Source organism: Nansenia antarctica (genome assembly GCF_963989245.1).
Source record: "Nansenia antarctica genome assembly, chromosome: 5".
Taxonomy (NCBI): Eukaryota; Metazoa; Chordata; class Actinopteri; order Argentiniformes; family Microstomatidae; genus Nansenia; species Nansenia antarctica.
Genome location: NC_137690.1, coordinates 24576193 through 24586579, shown reverse-complemented (window position 1 = coordinate 24586579; position 10387 = coordinate 24576193). Strand labels below are relative to the sequence as shown.

General features: G+C 48.1%; 1 protein-coding gene across 2 annotated transcripts; it reads left to right on the top strand.

Moving 5' to 3' along the window:
- Positions 1-4338: 4338 nt before the first annotated feature.
- On the top strand, positions 4339-10118 carry LOC308158911 (folylpolyglutamate synthase, mitochondrial-like). Of its 2 annotated transcripts, none has more exons than XM_080532626.1 (14): positions 4339-4466; positions 5425-5553; positions 5768-5821; positions 6144-6208; positions 6632-6746; positions 6830-6907; positions 7390-7451; positions 7579-7681; positions 7790-7867; positions 8036-8270; positions 8448-8598; positions 8696-8771; positions 8944-9010; positions 9249-10118. In XM_080532626.1, exons 1-14 carry the CDS (start codon positions 4455-4457, stop codon positions 9626-9628), a joined length of 1605 nt encoding a protein of 534 aa, XP_080388752.1. In that variant the 5' UTR covers positions 4339-4454; the 3' UTR covers positions 9629-10118. The 2 variants fall into 2 exon arrangements, with proteins under 2 accessions (XP_080388752.1, XP_080388751.1); XM_080532625.1 differs by lacking the exon at positions 4339-4466 and adding an exon at positions 4664-4811.
- Positions 10119-10387: the final 269 nt, after the last annotated feature.

Below are 10387 nucleotides of genomic sequence, written 5' to 3'. Positions count from 1 at the left end.
AACAATGGGGTGGGGTTTTTCCTCCCGGTCCGCCGGATCGAACTGCCGGGACAGGGCGTCCGGCTTGACGTTTTTGGACCCCGGCCTAAAGGAGATGGAGAAATGGACAGGCAATTACGCTCTGCCGAGGACAGCCGACGTGAGAAAAAGGCGCAGGGATGTACCTTCCCATCCTTCCTGCACCTCTGGGAGAGCACCGCCCCCACCGCGACATCGGAGGCGTCCACCTCCACCAGGAATGGCACTTCCGAGTCCGGATGGACTAGGACCGGAGCAGAGGTGAACCGTTGCTTGAGGTCCATGAAGGCGCCCTCCGCCTCCGAGGACCAGGCGAACGTACAGAGGGTGGAGCTAGTAAGGGCAGTTAAAGGGGCAGCTAGGGCGCTAAAATTGCGAATGAAACGTCTATAAAAATTAGCAAACCCTAGGAACCGCTGTAACTGTTTAAAGGAGGAGGGGCGGGGCCAGTCTAACACGGCACTAACCTTGGCAGGGTCCATGTGTAAATCCCCCCGTGTTATAATGAACCCCAGGAATGACACTGTGTCGGCGTGAAAGACACATTTCACTGCCTTGACAAATAACTGGTGGTGGAGGAGGCGCTGGAGGACTTGACGTACATGATGTTGATGAAGTGTATTGTCCTTAGAAAAAATAAGGATATCGTCAAGATAAACAAACACAGAATGACCAATCAAATCCCGCAGTACGTCGTTGACAAGGGCCTGAAAAACTGCGGGTGCATTGGCGAGACCAAAGGGCATGACCATGTATTCATAGTGTCCGTTAGGCGTGTTAAAAGCCGTCTTCCACTCATCCCCCTCCCTAATCCTCACCAGGTTGTATGCATTCCGTAAATCCAATTTGGTAAACACCCTTGCTCCTTGCAGTGACTCAAAGGCGGTATCCATGAGGGGAAGGGGATAGTGATTTTTGATGGAAATTTCATTAAGTCCGCGGTAATCGATGCAGGGACGCTGTCCCCCGTCTTTCTTCGCCACAAAGAAGAAGCCTGCGCCAGCGGGCGAGGTGGAAGGACGGATATGACCCGCGGCCAGTGCTTCCTCTATGTATTTGTTCATGGAGAGGGTCTCCGGGCGGGAGAGGGAAAACAGGCGTCCCCGCGGCGGCACAGTACCCGGCAGCAGATCGATGGCACAGTCATAGGGTCTATGGGGAGGTAATTTCTCGGCCCGAGATTTACTAAAAACTTCCCCCAGGTCCCAATACATCTGAGGCACACCTGTCAGGTCGGGGCTGGAAAGGGAAGAAGGGCCAGGGGAATTAGGAAGAGGGGTGGAATGGGAGAGAGGCGAGAACTGGGACTGCAACGGGGATGCGAGAGTCGTGGGCGGAGACTCAGTACGCACCGTGACGGAGCCTGCTTCAAGGGAGAGTCGACCTGTGGACCAGTCTATGCGGGGGTTGCGAGAAGCTAACCAGGGGTGACCTAACACAATAGGGCAATCAGGAGAGGCCACAATAAAAAAAAAAATGAGTTCCCAACGACCCCCTCCCACCTGGATATGTACTGGCATAGTGCGCTGGGTAATGGTCCCCGACCCCAATGGCCGACCGTCTAGGGCTCGAACAGGAACCGGTTCCTTCAATTCTTCCAAAGGAACCCCCCAACCCCATGCCAGGCCTTCGTGCATTAAATTCCCCGCTGCCCCTGAGTCCACCAGAGCCCGAACTCGCTGGGTACAGTGTCCCCACCGCACCTTAACAAAAAAAAAAGTTTGTGGGTCATTAAAACCCGAGGGTATGTCCCCACCCGCTAGTACCCCTCCCGACACTAGCGGGCTGCCCCGTTTCCCGAGGTCCCTGGACAGGCACTGTAGCGGTGACCCTTGCGACCGCAACGGAAGCAGCGCCGCTCGTCCAGCCGACGCCGCGCCGCTCGTCCAGCCGACGCCGCCTCTCTGTGCTGGAGAGGTGTGCTGCGCCCAGCTGCATGGCCTCCTCCTCCTCCGTGGTCTCCTCCGGGAACCACCGAGCCGCCTCCCTAGCAGGAGGAGGTTGGGACGGAGCGCCCCTCGACGAGCCCCTCTCACGTGATCGCTCTCGGCGCCGATTGTCCACACGCACCGAGAGCTCCACTACGCCGTCTAGCCGCTCTGGGAGCTCCCGGAGGGCAAGTTGGTCCTTCATCGCCTCCGAGAGCCCCTGGGTATAGAGTACGACCAGGGCATTCTCCGCCCACCCAGCCTCCCTAGCTAGAGTGCGGAACTCGATGGAATAATCCGCCACCGAGCGATCCCCCTGTCGACACGCCGTGAGCCGCCGACCGGCTTTGTGCCCCGATATCACCCGGGAGGTGTCGAATATTTTGCATAACTCCCGGGTGAATGCTGTAGCGTCAGAGCACGCCGGCGACTGACTCTCCCACTCGGCCGTGGCCCAGGAAAGGGCACGGCCCGTCAACAGGGTGATGATGTAGGCCACTCGGGACTGCTCGTGGGGAAGGACAGGGGCTGCAGGCTGAAGATCAATGAACACTGAGTCAGGAACTCTCTGCAGCCCTCTGGACGTCCATCATAGCGTTCGGGAGGAGGTAGTCGGGGTTCCCGAGTGGTCACCGGAGGTAGAGGAGGCACAGCTGCTGCTACTGCCGCTGGTGGAGTGGGGTTGGCCTGAGCGGCCACCAGGCTATTCACGGCGATGGTCAGCGTTTGGATCTCAGCTAACATCGCCAGCTGGTTCCGCTCCTGCTGGGCTACCATAGCCCCCTGGGTATTCAGCACCGTGCGAATCTGATCTGCCTCTGCTGGGTCCATAGTGGTCGGTTGTTCTGTTACGATGGGATAATGTATTTGGACCCAGGTGCAGAGTAGAACAGAGTAGACGGATGCAGGAGTATAATTCAAATCAAATCAAATCAAATCAAATTGTATTTGTATATTAGGAGTATAATTCAAAAATAAAGGTACTCTTTATTTTGAGCAAACAGGAATTAATAATAACCGTTCAGTAAGCGGTGAAACAAAAGAGGAGAAATCAAGTCTCAGATAAACGTTTAAATCATAATAGGAAACAAAACAACAAAACAAAAGGGGAGATGGCTTTAGTCTCCCAAAAACGCAGTCAATAGAACAAGGCAGGACAATGTACTTACAAAAGTCAAACGATACTTATTTCCTAATCAGGCGAGGAACGATAAGGCTACGAAGACCCGTACACACATAATGAACACAACAAATAGTGAACAACCGACAACAAGAGGAAACAGAGGGATAGAAATAGCCACAGCTAAACAAGACACACCAGGTAGCAATTAACGTAATTAGGACAGACAAAAATACATACATAAACACCAGAGGACGCCAAAGGGTCGCTCCACAATAAGAGCGACCCCCCAAACCTTACAAGTTTGTATTTGTTTATCTGTATTTGTTTATTAAGATTTCATAAATATGATATATTGTCTGAATTCTTTTCTTTCTTCGTTTTATAAAATGTTAATTATTTTCATTTCTTGTGCTGGTTTATTATGAACAACATGTAAAATTGCAGGAAACTAGAGAGAGTGGGAGAGAGGGGCCGCCGCTGCCAAAACGCGCACAGTTTTGGGTCGCTCCACCGCCAAAAAATCTCACTCCAAACTTTTGGTGAAACTTGGCAGCCCTGGTTAAGTATGTCTTGATTAGGGATATGCAGACAGACCATTTTCGATATATGAATAACAAAAACAATAATGACTGTGTTATCCGACGGTTATTCGCGTGACAAGGAGTACAGTAAACAAACAATAGGCTACAGAAAGTAGCCTACAGAACAAAGCAGCCTACACCAAATGCAAAATGTATCAGAACCACTGTTTATTGTTGTCTGATCGCGAACGCCGGCATGCTATTCGGATAGCACTCCGGCGTTCGCGATTAGACAACACAGCATAGCCTACTTGAGGTAAACGAAGCTAAACGAAGCATCTCTTAGGGCTTTCACACCGGCAAAGAACCGCGTCGGTTCGCGTTCGGGAACCTCCGAACGTTGGTGCTGTCTGGCGAACGAGCCCGCGTTCATACCAGTGTAACCAGAACCATCAGGGTCATCAACGCGGGGTGATGAAGGGGTGGGATAAACAACAATGTCACAACTAGATGGCAGCTACTTCACTGGAAAAGAGGATAATATCTTCCACTACAGTATCTGAAATACACAATTTTCTATTAAACAAAACAAAAGACACTTTCTACTACTCTTACTAATCAGCTGCTCCAGGATATTATCCTATTTTCCAGTGAAGTAAGTGACAGTTTATCGCCTTACAACGTCATATAAAAGGAGTGGCTGGTAAATCAATATATTCTAATGATTGACAGTCCAGACAGATCCAGTAGTCTACCACTCTATTGCGTAAAGGCAGCTGCTGGTGACAATAGTCTAACTACTGACATTTCTTACAAACCCGCCTGGTTCACACTTCACAAACTCATCTGAAAGAATTTGACCTGATGGATTATGAGGTAGGTTTGTTATTATTTATTTTACGTTGCCTCTCTGAGTGAGTGGGGCCCCTCTGACCTCACTGCTTGACAAACCATAAATCAGATATCAACAACTGGCCTGCATGCCGAGGAAGGTCTGGAACAAGATCACGGCGGTTTCGTATGGATCTCGCTGAAGAGGCATGCATACACACACACATTATATTGTACTATAGCAGCGTAGTGGTCGCTTATTCATGGCTTGAGGCACTATTTTTTTTCCTTTTAAAAAAATAAATTCAACGGGAACTACAGAAGTGACTTACAAATCAACTGAACACCATGGCAATATCTGTGGCTTTGAGGAGGACTAAATGTTTCTACGTGCGTATACAGTTGTGAAGTAGGCTATAATTGTCAGGCAATGTTTCTTTCTCAGACGTAAATGAATGAAAGAATGTGTAACCAAGTTTAGAGGGAGATTAGTCAATAATTCTATTTAGCCTGTTTCATAACATGAGCATTAGAAATCATGAATCGTATTAGATCTGATCGTGAGAAGTTATTTTCCTTTAGTGATGAGTGGATTATTTTCTGTATTCCATTTCACTTTCTCACACATGGTAGCAGGTTATTTGTCAGTGTTATAACTTCTTGCCAGAGGTGAAGTTGTTGACACATGGTTGCATGCCATGTCAGTTGTAGCCTATCTGTTTTTTATTGGGCTGCCACTGCCTCAGCATGATCTGCAGCATTTAAACACAACCTAATGTCCTGAGGCTGGCATTAACTGATATAGTACCCTGCCTGATGTCAAAGTTGGTTAGGGTCAGGCGTGAATTAAAGTTAAGTCTCTCCACAGCAGAACGTGGTTCCCATGTGTGTCGGTTCCCATGTGTGTGTGTGTGTGAGAGTGTGTGTGTGTGCATGCACACAACATGCATGCTTTATACATCTGGATGTACTATGTGCATGTGTGTGCGTGTGTGTTGCACAGGAAGCAGTGTCTGCCCTCAACACTCTGCAGACCAATGCTAGTGTGCTGGAGCTGGCGCGTAAGGAGCGGGGTGCCTCTGGGCTGCTGCTCCAGGGTATGCAGAGCCTCCTCCATCGCACAGGGCTTACAGTGAGTGACAGACACACTCCAATTTACAGTTGTCCCATCACACACCTAACATATAGGTTTTATGTGTGTGGTTCTCTACTATGTTCATGTGCTAATCTCTCTTTCCTGCGGTGGCTTTTGTCACCTGTTCTGTCGTTGGCTGAATCTCTCAGGCCCTTTGACTTATGTGAGCCAGGGGCAACTTTCTCTTACTCCACGATTGGATGTTTTTTAGGTGGACGACCTGGATCAGCTCAATATAATCCATGTGACAGGGACCAAGGGCAAGGTACTGAGAATTTGGTTTTTGGACTTCTAATATCCTTGAAAAGGTCTTACTTTGTGGCAAAAATTACTGAGAAACAATTTATATTTAACATTTTGGGCATTTAGCAGACTTACATTTGTCTAAGTAAGTGAATTATGTCTAAGTAAGTATTATGTTATCAGTCATCGGAACAAAAAGTAATCTATGCTATGACCAGGGGCCATTGGCAGTTACCATGCTAAAAAAGGAAGAATTCATTATCTATTTAATTCTATTTTTGGAATGGAATGGAAATGGTTGTCACTGATATAAAACTGTCATGTAAAACATTCTGCACTGGCAGGGATCAACTTGTGCATTTACTGAGAGAATCCTCCGGGGCTATGGATTTCGCACTGGATTTTTTAGGTACGTCACTGAAGAAGACCCGTGTTGGTCTGGATTATCCCACAGTGTGTATGTACTTTCAGATAAGTGTGTTTGGTTTGTCGATTTTTGACCGATTGCCTCATGACTTACAGTAGTCTGGGTCCTGAGGATGCAGAAACATTGGTAGACTAATTCTGAACTTTGCGCCATGTTGGCTCACTGCCCATTGAATGATTAACCAATGTTGTTACAACTGTCTGTTGTTTACCATGCTTATCTACGAGTTGGTGATAGCTCCACTCTGTATGTTGTAGTGTTGGGGGGAAGGTTGACATAACCAGTGTATGGGAACAGCATTTGTAACCTTCCCAGAGATGAAGTAGTAAGTTAGAGTAGCTATCATAAGAGATGTTGTGTCTTACCTGCTGTACGCAGTGTGGAAACAATCCCTTTATTTTACAGCTCGCCACATCTGGTACAAGTCAGAGAGAGAATACGCATCAATGGGCAGCCAATCAGCAAAGAACTTTTTACCAAATACTTCTGGGAGGTCTATGCTCAGTTAAATGCCACGAAAGTAAGTTGTCATGAATAGTTTTTTTATATGGTCTGGAATTCACTGAGCCCTCCGCTTCATGTTGTGATTGTGTCACTCCATAGGATGTTAATGGAGAAGGCATGCCGGCCTACTTCTGCTTCCTCACTGGCCTGGCCTTCCATGTCTTCCTGCAGGAGAGGGTGAGTCTCCGATATGTGACAGCAGCTGGTGAAAGTGGGAACAAGTCGGCAACCAATCAAAATGTTCAGACTTTTATTCTGAAAAATAATACATTTTAATAAAAATACATTTCAACATTGTTGAAAATGAATGACCCACTCGCTAGTCAGGCCAAAATATTGCAATGCAATGGATTCAGTGAGTAATCCCCACTACGCTACACTAACTAAGGTAGTATTGGGGATTACCCACCGAAACCATTGCATTGCAATGTTGCTTGCTTGACTAGCGTGTGTGTCAACAATGTGTTGCTCCACCAGCTTCCATTGAGATATACTCTCGAGATATACGCTCCGATCCCTGAGCCTGTCACACCACAGACCTCGTCCACAGCATACCAAACATCGCCTACCTGCCCTGACATGTAACATAAGAGCAAACACTAATTGTCCAAAGGTTACAGCCTTATGCCTCTCTGAATGACATTTTCTCTGTCTGACAGGTGGATTTAGCTGTCATTGAAGTCGGGATTGGTGGAGCCTATGACTGTACAAACATCATCAGGTAAAAGCTTTGTGTGTTTGTCAGTGGGTACAGTATACAGTATGCCGCGCTCCATTTCGAAACAATGACATCAAGTTTGATTCGAACCCGTGGCACTTCTCGTTTCTCTTTGATGTATTGTCAACAGGAAGCCGTGGGTTTGTGGAATCTCTTCCTTAGGAATTGATCACACAAGTGTACTAGGAGACACCATAGAAGAGATAGCCTGGCAGAAAGCCGGCATATTTAAAGTAAGAGATCCTTTAAGCTCCTTCCCTATGGCATTATCCTCACAATAACCTGCCTAGTATTTGAGTTTGCGATGTACAGGAGTTTAGATCCCTGTCTCTGTCCCCCAGCCAGGGGTTCCTGCATTCACTGTGAGACAGCCTACAAGTCCCCTAAGTGTTCTGCAGGACAGAGCTAAACAGATTGGGGTAAGTGAACAAACAAAGTGGTCTCTCCTGGCTTTAGCATAGCACAGCTAATGTTGATGAGCAGTTACTATCCATCTCCTGTGTGTCTGTGTATACATTGTACTGTGCCCGAGGTTAAGTAAGTAGTGTAACTATGTTGTGTTTACCCCCTCTGTGTGTGGTGTGTAGTGCCCTCTATGGGTGTGTCCGGAGCTGGAGGAATATAAGGCTGAGGGTGGTCCTCTCCGCCTGGGTCTGGCAGGACAACAGCAGCGCTGCAATGCCTCACTAGCCCTGCAGCTCAGCAGGGGCTGGCTACAGCGTCACCAACAATCTGGTGGCTACCTGTCAGCTCCAGTAGTGGAGAACAGACTGGCCTCCTCCCAAGCAGCATCCTTCCAGCCCACCGCCGTCATGGTTGAAGGTCAGTGTGGGCTGTTTGTTCGTTCTCATGTGTACTGTATACTGTACCCACTGACAAACATAGAAGAGAAACGTGGGTATAGACATGTTGCCTCTCTCTCTCTCTCTCCCTCTGGGTGTCTCTCTCTCTCTCTCTCTCTCTCTCTCTCACTCTCTCTCTCTCTCCATCTTTCTCCAGGGCTGCAGGAGACTGAGTGGCCAGGTCGGTCTCAGACTCTGAGACACGGCCCTGTCTCATACTATCTGGATGGGGCCCACACCATAGGCAGCATGCAGGCCTGTGTCCACTGGTTCAGCCAGGAGACACTGCAGGCGGAGAGGGACCACAGGTGAGTCTCAGTGTGACCCCCCCACCCCACCCCCCACCCCCCACCCATGTGTGAGGTGGCTAATGGTCAAGTGCTCAGTGTGTCCCTCTGCTTATAGGGGCTCGACAGTCAGAGTGTTGTTGTTCAACGCTACAGGGGAGAGGGACTGTGCTGCCATGCTCAAGCTCCTACTGGTGAGTGGTAGAACAGCTCTGACATCAGACAGTTGGTGCTGTAGTATACCCCGCAGCTCCATATCAGTCTACACACCACTGGATGTTTCTGAGGCAATGCTGAGATCTCAGCCCGTAAGGGTAGGATAAGTGACAGCTTCTCTGTGTTTTGCTCGCCCCCACCACCTCCCAGCCTTGCAAGTTTGACTTTGCTGTATTCTGTCCCAACATCACTGAAACCATTACAGCAAGCAATGCAGGTGAGATATGAGTTCTTTTTTCTCTGTATTCACTAATCTGTTAATCAATCAAAAGGCAGGTTTAATGCCTTTGAGATATACGCATAATAAACAATAATATTTACTCCAAAAGTAACCACGAGGGATGATATTTGCATTTCTATTAAGTATCCCCTCATTTAGCACTTTGGTAACCTACATGCTCCTGTGAGGAATGTCTTACACACGTGTGGTGCTTGACTTTCTTTGTGTGAGACAGATCAGCAGAATTTCAATGTGTCGGTGGAGAACATACTGACCCGTTGTCTGGACAACCAGAGCAGCTGGCGGAGTCTGAGTGGGCCGGAGAAACAGCAGGGTGCCGAGCTGCTCTTTCACAACCGCCAGCACCCCCTGGTGGCCAAGGCCAGGACACACACCCTGGTCTTCCCCTGCATCCTCAGCGCCCTCCGGTGGATCACCCAGGGAAGGGACCCTGTGCTGGCTGCTGCAAAGAGCCCCTGTCTCCCAGCACAGCCAGGTGTCACAGCGAAAGCAGCACCGCTGAGACAAGCAGCCCACGTCTCTGTGCTGGTCACAGGCAGCCTGCACCTGGTAGGAGGGGCTCTCAAACACCTGGACCCCTCCCTAGCCTCCTAATGGACCTTAGCCTAGCTGATTCTCTTTGTAGAGAACCTCAGTATGGCTGGTTTCCAGTTAAACACAAAGTTAGACTCTGTGTCTGGCAGGGTTTGTACACTAGCGAGTGTTGACACATAATTAGGATCTTGCTCACCGGATGAGTGCAGATAAGAGTTTCATATTCCCAAGGCTGACGTACTGTGATTTCACATAGTTCTTCAGTTGTCTCAGGGCTTGTTTTAATCTCTCTCTCCATTTGATCGGTTTTGTAGCCTAATGTTGTCTCTGTGTGTACAGGATGATGAGTCATTGATACAGGCCATCTCTCTGTCTTCTATACATTTACGTTGTTGCTGTACCTTACATTTCTAGATATATTTTTTAAAATAAATGTATAATGCTGAAGGATGCATGGTTTTTAATTACTGGAAGGTACTGTGAAAAAGTAGACAAATAACTTGTAAATATGTTCTAAAAATTGTATTAATCATGAATAAAGGCAAATACATCTGTTGATACTTGATTATCCTTTATAGGGATGCTCACTCTCTCTGTTCACACATACAGGCTTCCACCTACATTCCCTGACCGTCAACAGAGGAGGACCTAAACAGAACAACATGCCTGTCTGTCTGTCTGTCTGTCTGTCTGTCTGTCTGTCTGCATGCCCCCTCAGTGAATTCCCAGTAACGTCTTAGCTAAGCTTACAGACAGACACAATCTTAAAAGCTAAACGGAATGCAATATTTTGCCATTAGCCTTCCCTTCAAAATATTA